The following is a 25,314-nucleotide window of genomic DNA, read 5'->3' as shown; positions in this document are numbered from 1 at the left end:
AGTCCTTTAATACTGTAAAAACTAAGAACCAACTTAATTATTGAGTTTTTAATATCCGTGTGTGGACCACCAGATCAGAACCATCTTAAATGCATTTACAGACATATTATTAAATATGTGTGTTGGTTTGCACAAAATTTATTATTTAAAAGTAATGAAGAAAGTGGATTACATATTCAAATCATATTTATATCATCTACACTCTCAGTTATTCTGGAAGAAAGGGAAGTATTGAATTGCGAAATTTATTACTTTTTTTTTTATGATTGACAGTTGTATTGTAGTGTTCAAATTTGAAGGAAATTATCATTTTTATAGAATGTGTTTTGATTCATGTTTCCATGTTTCTACATGTGCATTGGGTTGGACATCTTTAAAACTAAAGTTTTTGTTATACTTATGGAATTTTTTTTCCTTTATATATTTTATGTAACTTTAAAATTTTTCAGAATTTTTTTTAAAAGATAACCTTTTTAATTTTAAATTTTTTGTAAAAAATTTATGCAAACAATTTTATTAAATATAAATTTTTAATAGTGGGAAATCATAACATTTTTATTTTATTTTATTTTATAGAATTATGAAGGGTTGTTTCTGACTTTTTGTGCGTTAGTACTCTGATTTTGGAGTTTTCTTTAGACAAATTGTGATCAATCTCATGGTTGAAGAAAAAAACATAGTTTTGCACATAATGTATTTGCCATTATTGTGTTTATTTATTCTCAAAGTGACTTGTTCTAAATTTGTTCTAATGTATACCTGTATAATTGTGTTTTTCTTTCTGTTTTACCAAATTTGTTGAAGTTTGAAAGTATATAATGTGACTCTTGATCACTGTAGTTGAACATCTATATGTATATGTTGTGATGGAGTGAATCACTAAATTTTTTATGTATTTCTCTTTCTTTATATTGCATAAGGTATATTGTATCTTGATATTTCTTGATTTGATATTTAAATCTACATCTAATCTTATTCATGATAATCTATTCAATCAATTCAATTATTGTTTATCATCCTATTTTCAAAAAATTAGCATTTAGTTCAATTCAATTAGTGTTGGACAACCAGAGAATAGTCTTGAGAAGGACGCAAAGGAGGATTTCAAAGGAGTTAGACGAAGATAAAGGATCAGAAGAATCTAAATTTGTTAATTAAATTTTCTTAAGTTGCTAATTAAATTTTCCAATAATAACACTGAGATAGGAGAAAGCTCCCGAGGGAATGCATGAAAAGAATCCCTTTAAGATTTTTCAAATAAATCTTCGTGTATGTGTTAAATACTATTCTTATATTTATAACATTTATTTTGAAAGTCCCTTAAAACTTTGTTTTAATAAAATTTAATGCTTATCCCATCATTAGATATAAGCAGGTTTAATATTTGATTTACTTGAACATATTACTAGAAATCTGATTTCTTTTTTTATAAAGAGGAAGAATTGAATAAATGGGTAGAAAAGCTTTTGAAGGATGAGGACAAACTACTTGTAGAGACAAATTTTGAGTTTAAAAGTCAAACTTAGAATTTTTTTATTTATTAAGAATTTTGAAGCTCGACGGAGAATTTGGAAGTTGTGACCTTTGTTTTGAAGAAAAGAAACAAGCTTCTCAAGTTGTGAGTGAAAAACAAGAAGATTTATTATGCTTCCATGACTCCTCAATTTAGTTTCTTCATTTTGTATCATTTATTCTTCCTCTTCCATCATGACTAGCTAAATCAATTTCTTTTAGTTAGATATAACTAGACTATACTTTGAATTTTGTTGATAATATATATATATATATATATATATATATATATATATATATATATATATATATATATATATATATATATATATTTATTTTTATTGTGTTTCAAATAACGTTTTAGTTTTATGTTTCATGTTGGTTATGGATACCACTTAGATTTTTAAGGATTTTGTTTGTGATTGAAAAATATTTTGATTATCTTAACTTGAAGTGAGACATCAATGAATAATGTATTTAAGAATAGTTCATGGTATATTGGTTATCTTTTAATTACTACACTTATAGCAAATTGTTTTGCTAAGGAACAAAAGGAATTGAAGTTTATTAAAGGAATTTAAATTGATTTCATCTATAAAATTATGGTTAAGGAATTTAGATTGATTTCATTTATAAAATTAGGGTTTTGGATAAATTTAATAATTTATCGTAATGTTATAAAATCAATGTATTCAATTATCACTTTGCAAAATAAGTTTTCAATCTAATGTTAGGTTTTATTCCTTTTACATAAACTCAACTTATTAATTTACTTATTTTAATATTTCAATAAAAAAGATATGTTTTAGTGACTACAAAAAGGGTCGTTAAAAAGTATAAAAACAATCATAAACACTTTTAGCGACTGAATTAACAATAAAAAATATTTGGTAACGAAAATCTAACTTAGTTTTTAACGATAGCATTAGAAAATTATAAACACTTCAAATTACTAAAAAACACTAAAATGAAAATTGAATAGTGTTTTGAAAAACTTTTTCGCAAATAGATATTTAACAAGACGGTTAAACGATCTAAGCAAGTTATTAGACACTTCACCTATAATTTACTTTAAACCAGAACATTCAGGAATAAAGTAGAGTAGAAATGCATGTTGTCAAATATGTCATTTTTCTTATTACTTTTGTTTTTGAAATGTTGTGCAAAACAACTTCATCAATTTCTTAATAGATGTAAATCATTTAAGCACTTCTGAAAAGATACCATGTATTGATCCATAAGAGTTTCATACTTGGATGAGAATAAGGTTTTGTTCAAAAACGTTTACTTAAAACGCTTTGTTTAGATATTTGTGTTTGGTATGAGAGCACGTTTAGGGAAAATGTTATTCAACATATTGTTTTCATAGCATTGTTTACAACTTTAATATGTTTACCAAAAACATTATATAGCACATTTTTGCATTATTTAGTAATATGTAATATGTAATAGGAGCGCATTTAGAAAGAATATCATTTATTACATTGATGTGTTTGACAAAATATCGTTTAATGATGCGTCTATTGTTATAATAGCACATTTACTCAAATATAATTTTTAAGTAAATGTAATATTGAAATTTTTATTAATATTTATATTTTTACTTAAATATTTATTTAATTATTTTTAAATCCACTTTAACTATATTATTGAAATATAAATATTAAATTTATGTTTAATGTTTCATATATGTAGAAAATAGAATTAGACTTGGTTTAAAAATAATGAAAAATTTTCTTTCTTTAAAAACATTGAATAATTTTCTTTTAATTTTAAACCAACTTTAATCTTATGTATAGCAAAAATCAAATATAAATATAATAATTTATTTCCAATAATACACTTAGAATTGGTTTAAAAATAATGTAAAAAAATATTTAATGAAAATGTAAATTTAACAAAAAATTTAGCATAACATTTATATAAAAATTTAATTTAATTAATTTAGAAGGTAACAAAAGTAGAACTGAATTAAACAAAATTAAGAAAAATTTAAAAATAATTGAACAAAACAAAATTTAAGACTGAATTCATATAAAATACTTATATGTGAAACTATAACATTAATATTGGTTTGATAAGTGAGATTATCATGTGACACACTCATAATCACATAACACAAGAGTGACTTAATATTTGAATAACTTTTTTTAAAATTAAATAAAAAATTACAAAAACTACAAACCATGACACATATTATTCACCTTTTGTTAATGATTTAACCACCAATATAAAAAAAATTAAATCAATAAAAATTAAAAAAAATTTGAAAAAAAAATAGAACTAAATTGAATAAAATTAAAAGAAAGGACAAAAACTATTTAAGCCAGAAAAAATATCAATATAAATCTAAAAAAGAATTTCCTTGACAGTCTTTTATTATTGAATTAAGATAGTATCATATTTGTATTCAATATAAATGTTTTCAAATCAGTTGAACTGATTTCTAACATAAATAACTATCAGACCCAAAAGTAAAATAATTTATGTTTTGGTTCAGCTCAGTTTGAATGACTTCCTAGCATAATACAATGTAATTATATGAATTTTAATGTTCTTATTGATGCGGCAAATAGTAAAATACAACACAGCATACTGATAAATAAAACATCATAAAAATTGAATCTATAAAATCTAAATCCGCCATAGTAGTGTGAACTAGACAATGAACCAAATATATATATATATATATATATATATATATATATATATATATATAAAAAGAATTAAGAAAAAATATGTATATCCAAAATAAAGACAGTATTCATCTGAAAGTCAAGTTTCCTGAAAATTAATGACAGTATTCTATCCAAAATATAGAAATGCAGCAAAAAGAAAAAAATATTGAAAAAGAACATCTAAAATTAAAAAATGCCATTGACTTTTCAACATGTTTCCAATGTAATAATCATTTTCTTTCCGCACCAAATTAATGACGCCACAGAAGATGATGTTCAAGTAGGAAGAAATGTGCAATAGAAGATTGGGTTCTGGTCAGGACTCAGTGGATGATGTAGTAATAAAAGTTGCAGAGATCCTGATAACTCTAACTACTTTCAAAAATTCCTCCCAGAAGGACAAATCTCATGCAATCGGTTGGGAAAAATTGGACAAGAATCACATCCCTATAATAATTAAGGTCATACACACCAGCCTTGAAAGATCATACTTTTGTGATCTGGGTCAAGAATCTAAAACTTTATAACCATTGTAAGATGTTATAGTGCACATGATAGCACAGGTACACTCTAACTGTTGTCCGCATAGTCCACAAAATAAATGAAAAAACTATGCTGGCCCTAGTAAGATAGGAGGAGCATGACAATCCCAAATCGAATAGGATACTCTTCTATATAACCATCTAAATAAATACACTGATTTCCTTTCTCTCCCAAGGTAATTATTACCTTACCCAAAACTACACACTAACTAGTAACAAGCAATTCCTCATTACTGGGAGGTAACCCAGGATTCTACATTTTCAAACTGCCGCATGATATTCATCTATAGTTTGTTTCATTGCATCCAATTGTGACATAATAAATTCCACCTTTTTGTGACAAATCTCATTGGCTATTCTTGGACCATAGTCACATTTCTCAAATGGACGATATTCACAAGCACTTTTGATTTCGTCACGCAATGCCACCTGAATGTCCTGAAACATTTGAAAATAATAGTTAAAGCACAAGTTTGAGCATAAAATTCATGATGAACTCGAACAAAACAGAGTCACTTGATCATAAGTTCACTGCTTTGCTTTGAAAAATCCACTGCATTTTCATTATTTAATTAAGGATAAGTAAACTTTTCATATATATACAGATTTCACACTCAAGTAATTTAACAAATACTATAAAAAGCAAACGAAACTATTTCTTGACAAAATTTATATTATAAAAGAAATTCCATTTACAAGTACCAATTACCAATATATATGCACTTGTGCACTTATTAGTTGAGATTTAAATTATATATATCTCAGCAAAAATAGGAATTCATTTCATATCTACAATTTGGGTTCATTGAGTTTTATGTTTAGTTTACTTGTCATAGCTTAGTATTGTTTGAGTAACCTGACTAATTATGTAATTTGTCTCGAACAATTCAGCCTTAACTTTAAATATGAATAAGAATATTTTGAATATATCAAACTATAATTTTGCTAAAACACAAAGACCAAATTTATGAGGAACGTGTAATAGGCTGTAATAACAAGAACACTGGTAGATTTTAGCCTCACGATTTTTGGAGCTTGAAGACTACTTTAAGTTGAAGTTAAAAATAAAAGCTTTTAGTTTAAATATAATGTTGCTAGGTAATCACTAATTCTATCTTTTTAAAATAAAAAAGATACTTTTTGAAATTATAATGTCATAAGCATCCAAACACTTGGAAACACATCCTTAAAAACTAGCTATTATGGGGGAGAACCAAATATTCAAAGACTCCACCCAGCATCCCATATTACTCTCTATGTGAAACTTAAGGCCCTCATAATACACAAAGCTCCTGTCATAATGTCGTTGACACATGTTTAGAATGTCATTATTTAAAACATTTATGTATAGCAATACCAAAAAGTTCAAATTCCAGTTCACAGAAATCCTGGCTGCAAGTAATATCGGTGGTGCTATGGGACTGGGTTTCGGTTAATTAAGGGAGTATAGTCAGTTGTTTTAGTAAGAATCGTACGTTTCTAACAAGTTTGGCAAATATAGGATATTAAGATATAGGGAGAGGAAGATTTGGGGCATGTTCTATCTCAAGTTCTAGAAATGTAGAGAGTAACAACTTATATTCATTTTTCTCTCCTAGTAGAGTTCACATCCGTAATACAGGGCTAATGGAGATATTATCAACAAAAAAATATCTTTTCATTAATTTTTTTCACTAAATTCAATCATTAATTAGACTGATGCCATTTTGGTAGTGTGCTCATTTTGGGACTTGAACCCATAAGGCCAACCCCTTTAGTATGTGACGAAGTTGTGTATATATCCAAAAATCATAGAGAAAAACGCAGAGGCTACATATAGTAGCTTCTGCTGTGAAGCGGATGAAGCATCCATGAACACAGATCCAAACACATGGTTAATATACATGTATACACCAAAAAGTAAATTGATTTCTGTGAGACAAGGACCTTGATTAATTGCATGAACTCAAGGCAGTGATTTTGGACCACATCTTTCCTAGGACCAACAGGGCTTGCAAGCTCATCCATTACTCCTCCGGCAAGCTCCAAAACCTTCACGATTCTCTACAATGACCAGCAGAAAAGGGGGGAAAAATCAATTAAAACAAACTATAATGTCCTGTGACATTCAGGACCCTTTTGTAAACGTTTTCAAAATTTACCTTTTCTACATTCTGAAGTCTCTGCAAAGAAGTTGTCTGGCCCTGTGAATCCATGGATGCGGACTCCTAGTGTTCCTTCTCTAATTCAGGTCTATACAATAAATTATGTGGAGAACAAAATGATCCATAAGACTTCAAAAGCATCAAATGCACAATTAACAATTTCATAATCACATAAAGTGACAACTATAACAAGTGTCGGATTGGGATGCATCAGAATGTAAGGATTTATTAGTCAATAGAATGGTCAAAATGGCCATCTAGAATATCATAAAATACTAATTGATAAATAGTAAAATGAAAGAGAAAAAAATTGTTTCTTCTTTAACATTTTCTGTGACTCGGACATCTTGTTTATCTCTCTCATGAAGTTCACAGGTCACGGCTAGAGCATTGTGCCTCTATCTCTATCAGTTAGAATATTTCTGTTAGAATAATTATTAAGTCTACCTATGATTAGTAGAGCAGGGCCTAAAAGTAGGTAGTTGTGTGTTGGGTTATTTATAATGATTGTTCCTAGCAGTCTAGGACAATCTCTTCATCTTCCATCTATCTATAATCAGATTTTTATCTATATAAATAATAGAACTGAGAAGGGTCTTTCAAGCCCTTTAGAACTATTTTTCTCTGTTTTAGATCTCAAGTTGGTATCAGAGCAGGTTCATCCTGCTCTGGTTTCTGTTCTGGGTTGTCCACCAGCACTGTCACTGCTGTCTGCACCTGTCCGGTGCTGTTCGCCGTTGTCCGCGGCTGTCTCGCCACTATCTGCAGCTGTCAACTGCAGTTTGAAGTTCTTCAACTTGGTTGTCCACCATCTCGCTGCTGTCCGCTGCTGTCCACCACCGTTCGCCGCCGTCCGCCGCCGGCCGCCGTCACTGTTCTGTCAGGCGACCACTGAATCTGGTTCGCCTCTTCACGCGACAACCAACCCCACCGGTGGGTTCGCCTGATTCTCCTCCACGCTCCACCACGTGCCGCCTCTTTGTGCGCTGCGAACAGGCGCGTGCTGTCCACGCGCCGCCCTCTGCTCACCGGAAAGTCGCCGCGCCACCTCCATAGTTGTCGCCCTCTGCTCCTCTGTCCGTTCTGCCCCTCAAAATTCTACTTTGGTGTGTCCAGAAGCTCCCCTTTAAGAAAACCCTAAGAAACCCTTTAGGGTTTTCTGGTTCTTCACGGTATTTCTGGTTTTTCTGGTTCCTTTTCCTGTTTTTTATCAAAGAATGGCGTCTGGAAGTGCTCTTTCTTTCTCTGGAAGTCCCTCAATCACTTCCGAAAAGCTAAATGGAAAGAATTTGGTATCAAGGACATTATGACCACCTTGAGCAGGATGGGAGCCAAGTTCCTTCTGACAAAGCTGAACAATGGAAACAAGCTGATTTCCAATTGTGTGCCCTATTGTGGCAATCTGTGGAACCACGGCTTTTGATATCTCTGAGAGCATTCAAGACATGTTACACTTTTTGGAAGAAAGCTCAAAGCATTTATGCTAATGATATTCAACGTCTCTATGATACCGCAAACAAGCTCGCCTGTCTCAAAATGACAGACCATGATATGGTCTCCTTCATGACTGAAGCCCAAGCAGCTGTGGAAGAATTGAGAATGTTCTTGGAAGTGGAATCTTCGGAAGATATCAAAAAGAAGCTTGACAAGTATTATATGGTGATGATCCTCCGTGCTTTGCATCCAGATTTGAATCACATCAGAGATCAACTTCTGACAAGTCATGAGGTCCCTTCCTTGGAAGCCTTGACCACACGTCTTCTTCGTGTTCCGGTGTCTCAGTCTCAAGAAGCTCATGAAACAATGGAACCATCTGTCATGGTTGCCACGCGAGGAAGAGGAGGACGTGGCACTAGAGGAGGAGGACGTGGAGGTCGAGGACGTCCACAGTGCTCTTACTGTAAGAGAGTGGGTCACACCCAAGAAAACTGCTACTCCTTGCATGGCTTTCCTTCAAACACCGCCAATATCTCTAAGGCTGAAACTTCCACTTCCAACTCCAAGTTCACTGAGGAAGAGTATCAAGAGTATCTGGGATTAAAGTCTAACAGTTTGGCGCAATCATCTCAGTCCCCAAGTACGTCCACAGCTTGCATTTCTCAATCCATGGAAGGTCTAAATTCATGGGTAATTGACTCGGGTGCTTCTAATCACATTTCTAGTAATACCTCATTGTTCTCAACCCTTTCCCTCCAAGAAAAACCCCATTTCATTACCCTTGCAAATGGCTCTAAAACTTGTTCAAAGGGAGTCGGTCAAGTCTCCCTGTCTCCCTCTCTAACTCTGAAATCTGTTCTTTTTGTTCCTAACTGTCCATTCAATTTAATTTCCCTAAGTCAGTTAACCAAAATGTTACCTTGTTCAATAACTTTCGATTCAAAATCTTTTGTTATACAGGAGCGTGGCTCGGGGAGACAGATTGGAGAAGGATATGAAGCTGGAGGTTTATACCTTTTTGGATCTCGTCCATGGGTATCTTGTGTTGCAGCTCTTCCCCCTAAAGTGTTACATGATCGGTTTGGCCATCCTCACTTGTCAAAGTTAAAAAAGATGTGTCCTGAACTTAGTGGTCTTCAGACTTTAGAATGTGAGTCATGTCAACTAGGAAAACATGTTAGATATGTCTTTCCTAAAAGGTCTCAATCAATGTGTACTTCTAGTTTCTCTATTATTTATTCTGATGTCTGGGGACCTAGTCGCGTCTCTTCTTTTGGTTTTAGGTATTTTGTTACTTTTATTGATGAGTATTCTAGATGTACTTGGGTTTATCTAATGAAAGATCGCTCTGAATTGTTACCCATTTTCACATCTTTTTTGAATGAAATCAAGAACCAATTTGGTCACGTAATTAAAGTCTTAAGAAGTGATAATGCTAAAGAGTATTTCTCATCAACTTTTTCTTCACTTCTTAGCTCCCATGGTATTTTGCATCAGTCCACTTGTCCTCATACACCCCAGCAAAATGGTATAGCCGAAAGAAAAAATAGACACTTGGTTGAAACGGCTCGTACCCTTTTGCTTGGTGCTAATATTCCTGTTCATCATTGGGGGGATGCCATCTTAACTGCATGTTTTCTTATTAATAGGATGCCTTCCTCCTCTCTCAATAATAAAGTCCCTTTCTCCATTCTCTTTCCCAATGATCCTCTCTTTCACACCTCTCCTCGAGTCTTTGGTTGTGTTTGTTTTGTTCACGACATGTCTCCGGGGCTCGACAAGCTCTCTGCTCGTGCGATCAAATGTGTCTTTTTGGGCTATTCTCGGCTTCAAAAAGGGTATCGGTGTTACTCTCCTGAAACCAAAAAGTACTACATGTCTGCCAATGTTACCTTCTTTGAACAGACACCTTTCTTCTCTCCCTCTGTTCAAGATGTTCATATCCTCCACCAGGTCCTTCCTCTTCCAGTGGTTGAGTCTAATATCTCCAATGCCTCAGTCAATCCAAGTCATGCCCAAGGTCCTCCCGAACTTTCCTCTCCATATACTGATATCCTTCGACATAGTACCCCGGTGAGTAATCCTCTTCCAGAAAATGGTGGATCTCCTCCTTCAGATTCTTCTCCGTCACCATCTCCTGTCACGCCTCCTGGTGAAGATGATTTTGGTTGGCCCATTGCTCTCAGAAAAGGTACTCGTTCCACTCGAAACCCTCATCCCATTTATAATTTTCTTAGTTATCACAGAGTGTCGCCCTCCTTTTATTCCCTTTTATCCTCAGTATCTCCTGTGGTTATTCCTAAAAATGTGAAAGAAGCACTTGATCATCCTGGATGGCGACAAGCCATGATTGAAGAAATGCAGGCTCTTGACCACAGTCATACTTGGGAGCTTGTGCCACTTCCCCCGGGCAAAAAGGCTGTTGGTTGTCGATGGGTATATGCAATTAAGGTCGGCCCTAATGGTGACATTGATAGGCTCAAAGCCCGGCTGGTTGCAAAAGGGTACACTCAGGTTTATGGTCTTGATTATTGTGACACCTTTTCTCCCGTGGCAAAGATGACTACCATTCGATTGTTCTTTGCAATGGCAGCCATTCGTCATTGGCCACTTCATCAGTTGGATATCAAAAATGCCTTTCTCCATGGTGATCTTGAGGAAGAAGTTTATATGGAGCAACCTCCAGGGTTTGTTGCTCAGGGGGAGTCTGGTATGGTTTGTAAATTGAACCGATCTCTATATGGGCTCAAGCAATCACCACGTGCTTGGTTTGGAAAGTTTAGCTCCATTGTTCAAAAATTTGGACTAAAACGCAGTGAAGCAGATCATTCAGTCTTTTATTATCATTCGTCTCCTGGGAAATGTGTTTACTTGATAGTATATGTTGATGATATAGTTATTACAGGAAATGATACTGCTGGAATATCTCAATTGAAGGAGTACTTGTGTAGACATTTCCAAACCAAGGATCTTGGGAGCCTCAAATACTTCCTAGGCATTGAAGTAGCTCAGTCAAAAGATGGAGTTGTAATCTCCCAAAGGAAGTATGCTCTGGATATTTTGCAAGAAACAAGCATGATTGATTGTAGACCGGTTGATAGCCCTATGGATCCAAATCAAAAATTAACAACAGAAGAAGGTGAATTATTCTCCGACCCGGAGAGATATAGGAGGCTAGTTGGAAAACTAATCTATCTCACTATTACAAGGCCGGATCTATCTTTTGCAGTTGGAGTGGTTAGTCAGTTTATGCAAGCTCCATGTGTTGGCCATTGGAATGCTATCATTCGCATTCTAAGGTATGTGAAAAAGGCTCCCGGGCAAGGGTTGTTATATGAAGAAAAAGGAAGCCTTCAGGTATCAGGATATTGTGATGCTGATTGGGCAGGTTCTCCTATTGATAGACGATCTACTACTGGATATTGTGTTTTCCTTGGAGGAAACATTATCTCATGGAAAAGTAAGAAACAAAATGTAGTGGCTCGATCAACAGCTGAGGCTGAATATAGGGCAATGGCTTCATTAACATGTGAACTTATATGGGTGAAGCAGTTCCTTCAAGAGCTTAACTTCTGTGGCATCCAAAGTATGAAGATGTATTGTGATAACCAAGTTGCTCTTCACATTGCATCAAATCCAGTGTTTCACGAGAGAACCAAACATATAGAAATTGATTGTCATTTTGTTCGGGAAAAATTATTGTCAAAAGAAATATGTATTGAGTTTGTTGGATCAAATGACCAACTCGCAGATGTGTTGACTAAGTTGTTAAGGGGACCTCGGATTGAATTTATTTGTTCCAAGCTTGGTACATACAATTTGTATGCTCCAGCTTGAGGGGGAGTGTTAGAATAATTATTAAGTCTACCTATGATTAGTAGAGCAGGGCCTAAAAGTAGGTAGTTGTGTGTTGGGTTATCTATAATGATTGTTCCTAGCAGTCTAGGACAATCTCTTCATCTTCCATCTATCTATTGTATCAGATTTTTATCTATATAAATAATAGAACTGAGAAGGGTCTTTCAAGCCCTTTAGAACTATTTTTCTCTGTTTTAGATCTCAAGTATTTCCTTCTCATCTTGTAGGAAGCAAATCTACTTCCAACAAACCATGAGCATGGGCTTTACACTCATTTACTACACAATTTATATATGTTCTATTTGGATTAACCCTTGAATGCCAAGAATCTTACAGTCAATTTCAGAAATCACTTTAGGGAACAATAATCCTTTGCTGTTTGGATAGCCCATCTAAAGCTAAGAGCTTCTGCAACTGCTTTTCACGACAGTAGATGAGATGAGATGTAGGCAAAATCTGGCCAGCATAGTCGCTAAACACCACCCCTTAACCAGCACCTCTGTTAGTGACAACGGAAGCATCAATATTAGCCTTGAAATGTTCTCGGACTAGAGGCTTCCATGAGTCATTTATTCATCTCCTGCTTTGTGGATATTAACTATAGATGTATATATGGTTTCGTAGAAAAATTCTAATTACTCCCTTTTTCATGAAACCCAACTCTTTCATTCTAAAAAGTAGAGTAAATAATACTCTTCTTTGGCTTCGAACATTTCAAAATTGGTCAACCCTGTACCATCACATTCCACATACCTAAATTTCTATTAAGTATTTCAACAAACAGGTTCTTGGCACTCTAGCAGTTGTCCATTTCAATGGGTGGGGCTATGAGGAGAACAAATCGATCCCACTCAACATGACTTAATCGAACCGTTTTTCTTTTGTTTTGAACTTATTATTGTTCTAGTACTGTTATTCTAAAATAATACTAATGAATTGACAGCTTCTGGTTGGATGCGTCTAACAACTCATTTAGGGTTCCGTCACCAAAGTGTTTTTCACAGAATACACTCTGAAACTGGTTACAGACTAAATCAGATCAGGTTTTCGAACCCATAACCAATTTTCACGGTAAATCACTAACCCAGAACCAATTCAGAACACCCTTCTGAGATTTACATATACGATTATGTAAGGAAACATAAGAAAAATACAAGCAAAGGAAGGAAGAAAGGAAATCAAATTGATCACTGACAGTGTAAGATGAGACTTTGCTGCCGTGAACAGAAGGACGCTGAAATCAACTGTGCTGGTTGAAATAGAGTTTTCTCGGAAACAAGGAAAAAGTTGTTCAATGCCTGCAGAGGAAGGAAAAGAAGAAAGAATGGAATTGAGAGAATGTCTTTTGCAAGCCAACTAAATAGATGCAACACAATAAACTTTAATTTTAATTATCTTTCAAATTTCATTACTTTTATAAATAAATACCTTAAAGTTCAATTCCATCTAATTGGTCCTTAAAATTATTCTTTTTTTAAAATATTTTTATATTAAGTTAAATCAAGTTGATTATCTTAAATGTGAATCATTTATTGTTTTTTTTTAATTTTTCATAAATTATTTTCTTCTTACATTAAAATAGTATATAGTACAACTAGGATTTAGGAGAAAAATAACAATTAAAATTATTTATTTTTCTTTATAATTTGACTCTTATAATTAATCATTTACATTAGGTTGTCCTATTTTTAAAATTTAGAGTAACTTAATTATATATATAAGTTATTTTTAAGTAAGTGTTTTCTTAAAATTTTCATTTTAAAAAAAAAGTATATTTTAAAAAACAATTAGTCAATGGATTACGGTTTTGGTTCAATTTTTTCCTTACGTGAATTATGTAATCTTATGAGTTGAACTGAATTAACATATCTCACTCACTCCTACCTTATATATATATATATATATATATATATATATATATATATATATATATATATATATATATATATATATATATATATATATATATATATATATATATATATATATATATATATATATATATATATATATATATATATATATATATATATATATATATATATTGTATAAATTGTTATAAAATTATAGGATTAAATATGCTTTTAATCTCTTAATTATCAAACAATTTTAGATTTACTTTCTAAATATGCTTTTAAATTTTGGTACATTTTGATCATTATTCTTCAAGAAAACTATAAATTTTTAAAACCAACGCTGTAGGTTGAGCACGTCTGGCCACGTGTGATAATATCAAAGTGTACCACGTTAGGCAGCTCAACCTATTTTTAAAAGTAATAGTTTTGAAAAACAAAAATTTATAATTTTCTTAAAGACAAAGATTAAAATGTACTAAAGTTTGAAAAAAAAATTAAATCTAAAATATTTTTATAATTGAGAAATAAAAGCATATTTAAACCTAAAATTATATTATGATTTGATAAATGTAAGACACATGTCACTTGATAAAAGAATAATATCCATATACATACTTCATTTATATTTTAATGATTTATTTATATGTTGCAGTGGTTTTGGTGGAGCCGTCAGAAATTTTTTATATTTATAAGTATGGGATACTGCTGCTAGTTCATTAGGGAGGAATAATATCAAAACTGAAGCCTATTATACAAGTGAGATGTATACTTGTGGCATAATTCTGAAAATCTTTGAAGTTATAACATAACACATTTTCTCATTAACGTATTTTAAATTTAATAAAGAATATATATGGGTAATTTATCAAAATATTATAAAATATTATGTTAATATATCATTATTTTGAAATAAAAAACTACACCACGAATATGAAAAGTTAAAAGTTCATAAATACAAGAAAAGAAAAAGATGGTTCCCATTATTAATAAGGTCTATGGTGTCAAGTGGTGGATGAAAAACAAAGCAGTAGTTAAAAGCATCTTTGGAATTTATGTTTCGTCATATAATTGTCTTAAAAATATTAATGAAAGAAAAAAATATTTAAACTATTTTTTACTTCGATTTTTAAATGATACGGAACATACAAAATATTAAAATCCTAGATCTTAAATTTTAAACCCTAGACTATTAAACGTGATAAGAATTTTCATGTCTGGCATACATGTTACACAATATTAGATATCAGTCGGGTTCAACAAATCTCGTTGGTATAATCTTTTACTTTGTTAAGTAAATTTCTTCCTTCATCTGTTTCATTCTTCAAGGATTATATGAAGATTTTGATCAATAAGTAGTAAAAAACATCAGAGACAGCGCAAACTGATGATCATGAAAAAAATTGTGATAATATGCAAATAACAGGAATAATATTTGCTTTTTAAGGAAGTTTCTATTATATTGCAGACACAACATTTTTGCCTACCATCCTTCCTCAACAACAAAGGAATAAACAAATAAATCTGCGACAAGTCTGATAAACAAGTAGCGTATTACATTATTGCAACCCATCTTTAGCTGTAAGAGAGCATCTGGGACAGAAAGGAAGACATAAAGCAAGCAAAAGCTGGATCTTATGCAAAAATCTCTAACTATAAGGATCAATTTAATTCCATGTGACACCAACTCTGGTTCTTGGAGAGTTTCGAAGCAAGTACTTCACAACTTTGCTTATTTGTCCATCAAAAAGTTCTATCAATTTGCTTTTCACTCTCAATGATTCCAATCTAACAAAGCAGGGTGGTTGAAGTCTTGTTGAACCATCAGAGAGATCCTGCACAGTTAGAGCAAATTGGATACATGCATGACTCAGTACTGCAATCTCTTTTTTCTCTTCTTGTAAATGCAGACATGTTTTGAGCATAAAAAATATAAGGAGCAAAACAAAATGAATACTAAATGAACTTACAACTAGTATTGCTTGAAGGGTAAATGAACCCAGAGTCAATATCCTTGCATTGGCCAGTGCTTGCATCAGTTTTACGATGATTGAACTTTTCACCATAAACAAGCCAATACTCACAGCTTCAAGAAGAGGTAGATTGCACACAGAAGAGAGATGGTGACTATTAACACCCTTGATGGTGAAAGAACGAAGATTCGGAGTAGAAAGTGCAATGTTGTAAGCTTTTTTTTCAGCAAATATATTGTAACTGTATATCTTGATGCTGAAAAGGGTAGAATTAGATATGCAGAGAGCTTGTGAATCATTTTGCATGGAGCAGTTTCGAAGGTACAAAGTTTCTAACACGCGACAGTTTGAAAAAGGCTCAACATACTCAGCATCAGCAGTAGTTGCAGTAAACTTAACACGTTCAAGATGCAGACTTTTTAGAAAGGGCAAGTGCAAAGAGTCTGGAATCACCATCACATTTGGATCATAAACATTGCAAATCTTGAGGGATGTCAAAGACTTACAAGAAAAGATGAAAGGGAGGGAACGAAATGCAGGTTTGCATGTTAAATCTATACGCATTGTCAAACGCTGCACATCATGAACCATAGCATATTTCATGATCAAGTCTAGAACTTCAGACTCAGTTGGGCTTATAACTACAAGATTTAGCAGGGAATGAGAATGATCTCTGCTAGACAAAACCCATGACACAAATTTTCTGAAACAAATGTCCCCAGTGTATCTGGCACAGAATGTGAGACTGGTGAGACATTTGCAGAGATTCTTCCATCTTTTAGACAGAGAACAGGTTTGAATAGCAGCTTTTGTGCTCATAAAACTCATTATGTGGAGCAAAACACAATCAGGCAACTCACTGATTCTGTCCTTCTCATCTTTTCTGCATCTTCTCTTCTGTCTCTTTCTTTTCATCACCAACTCTCCCTCAATTTGTTTGCGTTTTGGAGCCATCACTTTCTACTTTTCAGTTCTACACTGTGGTAGCAGAAAGTGATAGTTAAAGGGTAAAACGAGTTTGTGAAGAATAAGACAATACTTGTCTTTTATAAGCAACAGTTTGTAGAATATTGCATCAGACAATACAAAAGTTTGAACCATCGTACTGCATTAAAATCTTGATCATATTAGGAAGGTGAAATTGTTAATTTTTCATTAATTTATATTTTACTTAATATGTGACTGTGTTATTAAATTTTATGCCTATATTATTTATTGTAATCTACTATTTTTTTTTAAGATTAATGGCAATGTATATTATGAGTGTAAAGACATTGACATCAGTAATTGTTGGTATGATTTTGAATATATTTATTACTATATAGGAAAATTTGTGATTAGATAGTGTATGCAAATATTAATTGATCCGCGTTTGAACAATATTTTGTCTGATACTATGGAAGAATATTTTTTAATTTAATTACTTAACATATTTGATAGAACTTTACTTATATAATTTCACACATTTATTAATTTATTTTACAATGAAAATTATATACTAATTTTATTCAATAACAATAAATGATGCAAATGTTAATATTTAGTCAGAAGTGTCAAGTTACTTTATGTGTATGTTATCAATACAGAAAGATATAAACAGTGAGGTCTTTCCGTAAATAAATAAAAGGCAGGGAGATATATTTAATAATAAAATTTAATAAAGATCATATACCACTGTAAAATTTATTGATAGATATTATTGTATATAAATGTATGAATATATAACATAATGTAATTGATTACAATAGAATGAGAGAAAAATATTAATAACTCATAATATATAAAAGAAAATGCTAGAGAAAAGTTCATTAGATCCTATATGTTTTGATTCAATGTTATTTAATTATAAAATAGATTATGTGAGACGAAATGAGTTTTGTGTATAGAGATATGTTTGCACTATGTCTTAGTAAGCAAAAATTACATTAGATTATATGTATCCATGTTGTACCACGATGATATTTTGAAAGAGGTGCTAAAATTGTTTCAAGTCAATACAAATTCTAAAGTGATCAATGACAATTATGAAACGACTCTCTATCTCGTATAGTTCTACATTTTTCCTTCAATTTGAATAAAATCTCTTTGACCAAAGTTTAATAAGTTACTCCAAATATCAAAATGTTGCTTGAAAGGGAGATTAACATTTACTATTAGGTACATATAATGTAATCCTAAATTCACAAGTGAATGAACTAAACAGTAAAATAAAGATTTAAGTTAAAACACTAATAGAGCATGAAAGGATTCACAACGACTTTTATCTCGATGAAATTTTTAAAAGTTGAAGAAAAGAACACTAAGAAGAAATAATGGGTTAAAAAAGTGATTATGTTTCAAATATTTTAGTTTCTTTATTTAAGACTTAATGTGTTCCAAATAATATTCAATGTCTTAATGTCTTAATGAGAAGTGACTTTTCTAAAGAATACTTAGTGTACTTGCTAAGAATGATTGGACTCTGAATATTATTTAATATCTCAACAAATAGTGATAATCATTCAAACAATGTTTGGATTTTTAACCAAAAATAAATGCATATTCAAACAATATTTGAGTTGCTTTAGTTAGAAGTCATTGAAATCCAACTAATACACATTTATATAATCGCAACATTGGTTTGTTTGCCTGGTGAAATTTGACCACATTGACTGAAAACTAGATGTAGTATGCTGATTATAGACAAACTAGTATAAAATTTCCTCAAGTAAAATATTTTGTTATTTCTAGGCAACTATTTATATAGGAAAACAATACCCTTGGGAAATACCTAAAGTCCAATTTGATTTCATGACACATGTACGCTTTTTTGGTTTTTTACTCATTTGTCCTTTTGTCACTTAAATTCCCCGCTTTCTTTTTCACATAAATTCCCTACTTCCTCTTCTTCTTACATTACTTTTTCGGTCCTTCACCTTCTTATCCGATCTCAACTTCTTCTTCTTCAAAGTTTTTTCTTCTTTTGTATTTTGAAGGTTAGGTTTTCTTAAACCACATTTTTTTTGTCTCATGATTCTAAAAGAAGTTGTTTAGGTTGTTATTATGTTGTCCTTGTTAGCTTCATCTTTTAGTGTTCATAGTATGAGCTTTTAGTTATCGTTTGGACAGGATGTCCGAGATGGACGTGATGGATCAGTTGACGGGATGGACCGGTTGATCGATCTACTAAGTTGACCTGGATGCACCTGATGACCGAGCTGACAGGGATGGTCGAGATGGACTGGATGGATGAGTTGATGGGATGGTCGAGATGGACTAGATGAGATGGTTGGACTGAAGAGATAAATGGGATGGTTGGACTGACGAGATAGATGGGATGCTCGGGCTAACGAGGATGACTGGGATGGACGGGCTGGTTGGAATTGAGGGGATTGACCAGGCTGACTTGATGGCCAGGATGAACGAGATGACTGATCTGGCGGGACTAGCCTTGATGGCTGGGATACGAGTAATGGCCAAGCTGACGTGGATGGGCAGGATGGATGGGATGGATCACATTGATTAAAAAGGTTGGGATGGACAGGATGGACGAGTTGATGGGATGACCAGGATGGACCGACTGGCCGATTTGGCCAGGATGGACGTGATGATTGAGTTGACTACAATGGATGGGATTACCTAAATGGACTGGATGGGCAGATTGGATGTGATGGATGAACTGACGGGATGGACAACCTGGCTGGATGACCAACTGAACGATCTGGCTGGGATGGATAGGATTGTCGAGCTGGCTTCAGTGGACGAGATGGACTGATGGTTGGGTTGACGGGATGGCCGAGTTGAACGGAATGAACATGACTAATATGGTGGACGTGATAGATGAATTGACCTAAATAGGTTGGCGTGATGGTCATGTTGATAGGATTGTCAGGATGGATGAGTTGGCCAATTTGGTCGAGATGAACTAAATGGTCAAGCTGATAAGATGAAAGAGCTCATGGAATAGACGAACTGATCGATCTAACATGTGGCCTTGTTGGTCGAGCTGGCTAAAATAGATGAATTAGTCAAATTTACTTATAGATTCTTGTCCTTTTTATCATCATATTTTAAAATCTCTCGTACTTACAAAGAGATAAAGAGACTAATTTAACTTAATAAAAGGAGTTTGTTTTTAAAAAAAAAACAAAATTGAAATTGTTAGTTAGGTACCCATATCTTATCACATAATATCTTTAAGAAAACTATTAGTAGATTGTGTCTCATTTATATTATCATTGTTAGATTGTATGGCAAGTTTACATTATCATTTGTCTATTCTCAAACTATATACGAAAAAGTTTCAAAAAAGTCTTAAAATACAATTCAACAATCTCTCTTGTATTTTTTAAACTGTGTTTGCATATGAAGCAGTAATATAGGATAGAGAGTAATATAAAATGTTTTATAAGATAATATTTAATAATTAAAACAAAAACTATTAAGATATTGAAAACTTACAACTTTAAATATTATAATTATTAATTATTGTATGTAAATAATGAGAATACAAACTGTAAAATTCAGTGTTACTAATAATCTAAATAAATGTATGCAATGTGTATAAATAATGAAATTAAATATGAATAATCATAATAATACTATTTTATTATTAGAAATAGGTGAAAACAAATGTAATTAATGCTGGAGGTTTAATGTGTTAAAAGTAACAATTTGAAGGAGATATTAAGATCACGAAGATATACAAGTTTAAAATTTATTATTACAAATTATAATATATAAATATTCGATATATAATAGACTTAATTATGTTTTAAATTTTTGTAAATGTAAGTATTTTGTATTGAGTTTATATTAATTTTTTTATTGAATAGTTAAAGTTTTTATATTTTTCTAATTTCCTGATTAATTTTTCTGTTAAATAGGTGAAATGTTATCTTTACCTAGTCATACTACTTGTCTCCAACTATTAGAAAAATGTTAGTTTTATAATAAATATAAAATAATACCATAGTTAATGAAAAATATATATTATTTTCATTATTTTAATTAGATAGGGGTTAAATAATGAGTAAAACAATATATTTAACAAAATCAAATTTTGTTAGGACAGAATTTAATTTAATACAATATAAGAAAGAAAGAAAATTTGAAATTGTGTTTTATTATATATTTAAAATATATATATATATATATATATAATTTAAATCAAGTATACAACTATTATTATCGAAATAATTTAATTATAAAAATTTGATCAACTTAATTACATAAGATTAATTACTAATTAACTTAATTTTAAAAGAATAATTTAAATTTTATAAAAAATATTATTATTTTGGATTGTGAAGTGAATGCTTTTATTTGATGGGTGTGAATACCACCCTTGAAAATAATTTGCACCAATAAAATTATATGGATCACTAAACAATTATATATGATGTTTTTTTATCATTAGATATTTACATATTTATTAACGAAAAAATTTAAATAAACTATAACTGTAATGTATTTTCAAAAATTATATATATAAATCCAGTAAGATGTGTTTAAATAGTTTTGAAACCAGTCTTTTATCTCTGTTTTACTTTTCACATGTGTCATTTATCTTCGTCAGATAATGTAAAGAAAAAAAATATGAGCAAAAGTACGAGCAAACATTTATTAAATGTAAAAAAAAATGTAATATTAAATTATTTGTTTCCAATCGTGTGACATATATTTAATAAGTATTAATACTTATTAAATTTTTATACCTGTTTTATATTTATTATTTTATCTTTAAATTTTTTTTTCACAAAAATGAAAATTTATTTCTTTAATAACTATATTACATAATATTAAAAAATTATTTTCCAAATACAAATTCTACGACTAATTTTTCCAGTACACAGCTCCAAATAATTAGTACGAGTCAGAAATGTAAATATAACTTAAAATTTTCATATTCAATAAAAATGTAAAAATTATGTAATATATGAAATTTATAAATACATAACTATATAATAAAAATAATTTTACAAATAACATTAGAATATGTTTCTACTTAGTCTAATAAATAACACAGTTTAGTAAGGTCCTTTAAATCTTTTAATTATAAAATAATCCAACTTATATTTATTTGGACTACATTTATTTTAATAATTCAGATGAATTCTTATTTATGTTGGGTTTTCTTAAATAAGTCTTTTACATTTTTCTTTGGGTTCCTAATTGTAAAAAATTAATGCAATTTGATTCCTTCGATTAAATTGAGATAACAGAGTTAAATTTAAGATGACGTGTTGTTGTGACCTGATTTCATTAAATTACATAGCAGGCCCCATGGTACGTGGATTTTCATGTATTAAACAATTTTAAATCTGTTAAAATTTGAAATTGAAAATATTTGTCATGAAATTAGGGTTCTACCATTCCATTCCAAATTGGAAATCGATTCAGTGAGAGAGATCAAACTTAGGATTGAGAGAGCGATTGAAATTAGAGAGTAATTAAGCAAAATTAGGGCATTATTGCTTGGAATCGGGTATTGTTGCACTACAAGAAAAAAGTGTATTACATACAGCAAAAATCTGTATAAAAGACCCAAAATCCGTATATATTATGTGTTTATATACGGATTACATATGGACAAAAATCCGTATATAATACCATCGTAGCTAAGTTTACATACGGATTTATCCATATATAAATTATATACGGATTTATACGTATATAAGTTATATACGGAAATATCCGTATATAACTTATATACGGAAATTATATACGGATATTTCCGTATATAACTTATATACAGATATTTTCGTATATAACTTATATACGGATAAATCCGTATATAACTTCCGTATATAAGTTATATACGGATTTATCCGTATATAACCTATATACGAATAAATCCGTATATAACTTATATACGGAAGTTATATACGGATTTATCCGTATATAATGGTTTAACAAGAGCTAAATAAATTCTCTGTATATAGCAGTTTCCCATGCACAATATACAAGCAGACCTGGATATTATAGTGAACATTCAACATTATTACAAGCAAACCTGGACATTATACATTGCACATTGACATATAAATTTAATAAGGGTTTTAGATACACTTAATCCACAAAGAAAACATTGTATATGAATACATAAATATTGTATAATGTAAATATAACTGCAACATTTGGTAAGTTCATAAACAAATTATAGTTGTGGTTCTAAATAAGTTCAACAGTAATGGAAATAAGTTCTATAAAATGCCTAATAATGCATGTAATCATCATTTCCATCTTGTGGTTGTTCATGTGGTGGTTGCTGGTGTGGTGGTTGTTGCTGTTCTGGAGGTTGCTGTTCTGGTTGGACTATATTGGGTACGTCATTTTGAACTTGATGATTTTGAAGGTTTAAAAATTGTTGTGCAGCCGTGGCTACTGAAGGCGGAAGGAATGGCAGGAGGACGCCAATAAAGTCTTCAAACTTTTGAAGCTACTGACCATATTGTTGTAACTACGATTTCAGGTTAAGAATTTCTTCTGAATTTTGAGGTTGAGCAGTAGAAGATGCATGTGTCTGTTGGATGTAACTATCAACACAGTCATCTTGGGAAGTGACATTTCCAATGCCGTATACACGTCCCTTGTATTTTCCACCAGCATCCTCTAACCAACATCGGTTTCTCAATCTTTCCTCCTCCGCAGGGTCTAGAGGAGAAGATGTTGAGACACCAACAAATGTAGTCTCAGATCTAATTTGAGAAAATTTTGCAACAAATTGTTCCTGTTAAATGAATAAATATCATCATTACACATGAGGTTTAAAAAACGAAAATCTATAATGTGATAGAGTTAGTACAAACTTACATGGGTCCGCCTAGACCTTTCGTCCACAAATTCTCCTGTTGATTGACGAATATGTGTCTGCTGAAATATTTCATCAACATGCACAGACCGACCAAGCTCTTGTGACTGCAAACAAAAGGAGTTGTTAATAAATATTTGTAAAGTTTATGATTACAAATATAAGAAAAAAAAATGTACAAGTTATATACCAAACGAATAACATGCTCATGCACGCTTATAGATCCTCCAGTGTGCAAACAACCACCCTTTTCAGATGTCTGATTCTTCTTTGCCGTTTCACACTTTTGTCTATAAAGTGGCATGTTCCACTTTTCCAAAAGAGCATTACAAGTATCGTCCCCCAGCCAATCAGGACTTTTTCCTAGAGTTCTAGCTTTTTTATACATCTCTGAGAGTCTATGAGATGCCTTGGTGTGATAATTTTTTTTTACCTTTTCCTCATCTTCAGGCTTCCATGAAACCCTTCTCTGTTATATTAGAAATAATAGGTTTGAATAAGTAAACAAGTTCAAAGTATAAATTAAATGCAGGACACCAACTATTGACTTGTAACAGGATTAGGAATGAAAAGTGTTTACCTTAAAACGTTCGAAGAAGACATCTCTGGTTGACTTAGGGATTGCACCCCATGTTAGCCATGGCTCATCAAACTGTTCCTTGATGGTGGCTGTGATTGCCTTGGATGCAGTTTTTGTAGGATAAAACCTAAAACAAAATTAAACTCAAACATTACAATAATACAACAATGAATTGTGTATATATTAATTGAGTTATTTTTTTTCTTACCCTCCTCCAACGGGTGTAATCATTGGATGACTATTGGAACATTCTTCCATGTTATTGGCAGCTGAACTAGAATGTGGATCTGCATCCTCTATACCAGGTGATGCTGCAATATTTCTGGGAGTTGATGGGTTAGAACCAACATTGGGAGAGAGTGAAGCCTGAAGATAAGGAGGCACTTGGTATGGAGTGGGTGTCAAGCCAGGCACTTGTATTGGAGGTGGAAGAGATGTACCAATAGAGGTAGGTGAAGATGTAGGAACTTGATGTGGAGTGGGAGTGAAGGCAGGAACAACTAATGGAGGTGGAACAGATCTACCAGTAGAGGTAGAGGTAGGTGTAGTTGGTTGACTGGTTGAACCAATTTCATTATTGAAACGTGTCATCAACTTCACTACGTAAGATTTCTTCCCCTTGCCCTTATCAGAAGGACCTGATGCCATATTCTTGAACATAATATATATTTTTATACAATAGAAGAAAAGAAAATTTAGAAATAGTACAATCAGAGATAAATGCATTAAAATTCTATTCTGTAACCAACTTGTGAGATAATATAATATTGTGATTGTGATAAAGGTATTTGCCAAGAATTTTTCAGCAAGATTTGGAATTAGTTATGTGAGATTTATTTATGTACGATTAATATTCTCAACCACCAAAAAGAGACATATCCGAATAACCAGCCAAATTCAAATTCAACTTAGAATCTCTAAGTTCAGATTGACAAGTAACTAATA

At 31.7% G+C, this 25,314-nt stretch overlaps 3 protein-coding genes across 3 annotated transcripts; all 3 read right to left on the bottom strand.

Moving 5' to 3' along the window:
* Positions 1–4,691: 4,691 nt before the first annotated feature.
* LOC108345847 (mediator of RNA polymerase II transcription subunit 11) lies at positions 4,692–13,526 on the bottom strand. The gene is made up of 4 exons (XM_017584669.2): positions 13,367–13,526; positions 6,874–6,964; positions 6,659–6,775; positions 4,692–5,170 (listed from the first exon to the last, which is right to left on the bottom strand). The coding sequence occupies exons 2-4, from the start codon at positions 6,925–6,927 to the stop codon at positions 4,994–4,996; spliced, it is 348 nt and encodes a 115-aa protein (XP_017440158.1). The 5' UTR covers positions 6,928–6,964; positions 13,367–13,526; the 3' UTR covers positions 4,692–4,993.
* Positions 13,527–15,691: 2,165 nt separating this feature from the next.
* LOC108344130 (putative F-box/FBD/LRR-repeat protein At1g78760) lies at positions 15,692–16,951 on the bottom strand. The gene has a single exon (XM_017582596.1). The coding sequence runs from the start codon at positions 16,949–16,951 to the stop codon at positions 15,692–15,694; it is 1,260 nt and encodes a 419-aa protein (XP_017438085.1).
* Positions 16,952–23,438: 6,487 nt separating this feature from the next.
* On the bottom strand, positions 23,439–25,017 carry LOC108345479 (uncharacterized). Its single transcript, XM_052867904.1, has 4 exons — positions 24,578–25,017; positions 24,370–24,496; positions 23,792–23,896; positions 23,439–23,708 (listed from the first exon to the last, which is right to left on the bottom strand). The coding sequence occupies exons 1-4, from the start codon at positions 25,015–25,017 to the stop codon at positions 23,439–23,441; spliced, it is 942 nt and encodes a 313-aa protein (XP_052723864.1).
* Positions 25,018–25,314: the final 297 nt, after the last annotated feature.

The sequence above is a fragment of the Vigna angularis genome, chromosome 8 (genome assembly GCF_016808095.1).
Source record: "Vigna angularis cultivar LongXiaoDou No.4 chromosome 8, ASM1680809v1, whole genome shotgun sequence".
NCBI lineage: Eukaryota > Viridiplantae > Streptophyta > Magnoliopsida > Fabales > Fabaceae > Vigna > Vigna angularis.
The sequence above is the reverse complement of the archived record's forward strand: the minus strand, read 5'-3'. Positions and strand labels throughout refer to the sequence as shown.

What these genes read in the sequence shown, in the direction of transcription:
- LOC108345847 (XM_017584669.2), bottom strand. Translation starts at nt 6,927, where the DNA reads ATGGATTCACAGGGCCAGACAACTTCTTTGCAGAGACTTCAGAATGTA. An exon ending in GACTTCAGAATGTAGAAAAG is followed by an intron (nt 6,776 to 6,873) that starts GTAAATTTTGAA and finishes TGGTCATTGTAG; the next exon opens with AGAATCGTGAAGGTTTTGGA. An exon ending in AGTTCATGCAATTAATCAAG is followed by an intron (nt 5,171 to 6,658) that starts GTCCTTGTCTCA and finishes CAAATGTTTCAG; the next exon opens with GACATTCAGGTGGCATTGCG.
- LOC108344130 (XM_017582596.1), bottom strand. Translation starts at nt 16,951, where the DNA reads ATGGCTCCAAAACGCAAACAAATTGAGGGAGAGTTGGTGATGAAAAGA.
- LOC108345479 (XM_052867904.1), bottom strand. Translation starts at nt 25,017, where the DNA reads ATGGCATCAGGTCCTTCTGATAAGGGCAAGGGGAAGAAATCTTACGTA. An exon ending in ATTACACCCGTTGGAGGAGG is followed by an intron (nt 24,497 to 24,577) that starts GTAAGAAAAAAA and finishes ATTTTGTTTTAG; the next exon opens with GTTTTATCCTACAAAAACTG. An exon ending in AAAGGTCTAGGCGGACCCAT is followed by an intron (nt 23,709 to 23,791) that starts GTAAGTTTGTAC and finishes TTCATTTAACAG; the next exon opens with GAACAATTTGTTGCAAAATT.